Genomic DNA, 705 nt, shown 5'->3' with positions numbered 1-705 from the left:
GGGGTTCGGGGCGGCCCCGGGACCGGGTCCGCTCACTCACCCTTGAGGAAGCAGATGCGGGCGCCGCGGGCTTCCCTGCAGAGGGTGCCGAGGGCCAGCAGCAGCGTGCTGTCGCGCTTGGGCAGCTCCAGGTCGGCGCTGCGCTCGTCCAGCAGCACCACGGTGTGGACCAGCCCCTGGCGCAGGCGGGCGCGGAGCTCCTCGTTGGGGACGACGTGCTCCAGGGCCAGGGCGCCCTTGGCGCGGCGGCGGACGATGGTGCTGAGGCGCACGTTGCAGGAGCCGCGGATGTGCGCGGCGTTGAAGGAGAAGAAGGAGCGGCAGTCGAGGACGAGGCACTGCGCGGCGCGCTCCTGCAGCAGCCCCCGCAGCGCCTCGCACTCCAGCGCGCACACCCGCAGGTTGACCATGGCGGCTGCGGGAAGGGAGAGGAGGAGGATGGCGAGAGGAGGAAGGCGCGGCCGGTGCCGGAGGTGCCGGGGTCCCGCGGAATCGCAAGCGCCGCACGCCCCAGTCCGGCCCCGCACGCCCGCGCCCGCCCTTATATAGGGCCGCGCCGCCGGGCCGGCGTTTTCTCAATGGGGCCGGGTCACGTGGGCGCCCGCGAAGACGTCACCTGGCGGCGCGCCAGCAGGGGCGCGCCCAGCCCCGCCGGCATGACGTCATGGGCCGCGGGGCCGCCGGAGCGCGCCCGCGGGGCCGCGC

General features: G+C 75.9%; 1 protein-coding gene across 1 annotated transcript in view; it reads right to left on the bottom strand.

Annotated features, from left to right (window-relative positions):
- DUSP1 (dual specificity phosphatase 1) overlaps window positions 1–493 on the bottom strand; it is a 2,688-nt gene extending 2,195 nt beyond the window's left edge. The window contains exon 1 of the mRNA XM_010579072.1: window positions 41–493. Coding sequence (XP_010577374.1) covers window positions 41–410 — 370 coding nt within the window. The 5' untranslated portion in view covers window positions 411–493. The remainder of the gene's footprint in view (window positions 1–40) is intronic.
- Between the last annotated feature and the right edge of the window lie 212 nt (window positions 494–705).

This window comes from Haliaeetus leucocephalus, unplaced genomic scaffold (genome assembly GCF_000737465.1).
Source record: "Haliaeetus leucocephalus isolate CR32 unplaced genomic scaffold, Haliaeetus_leucocephalus-4.0 Scaffold656, whole genome shotgun sequence".
NCBI classification, from domain to species: Eukaryota; Metazoa; Chordata; class Aves; order Accipitriformes; family Accipitridae; genus Haliaeetus; species Haliaeetus leucocephalus.
This window is presented reverse-complemented; position numbering and strand designations above follow the sequence as displayed.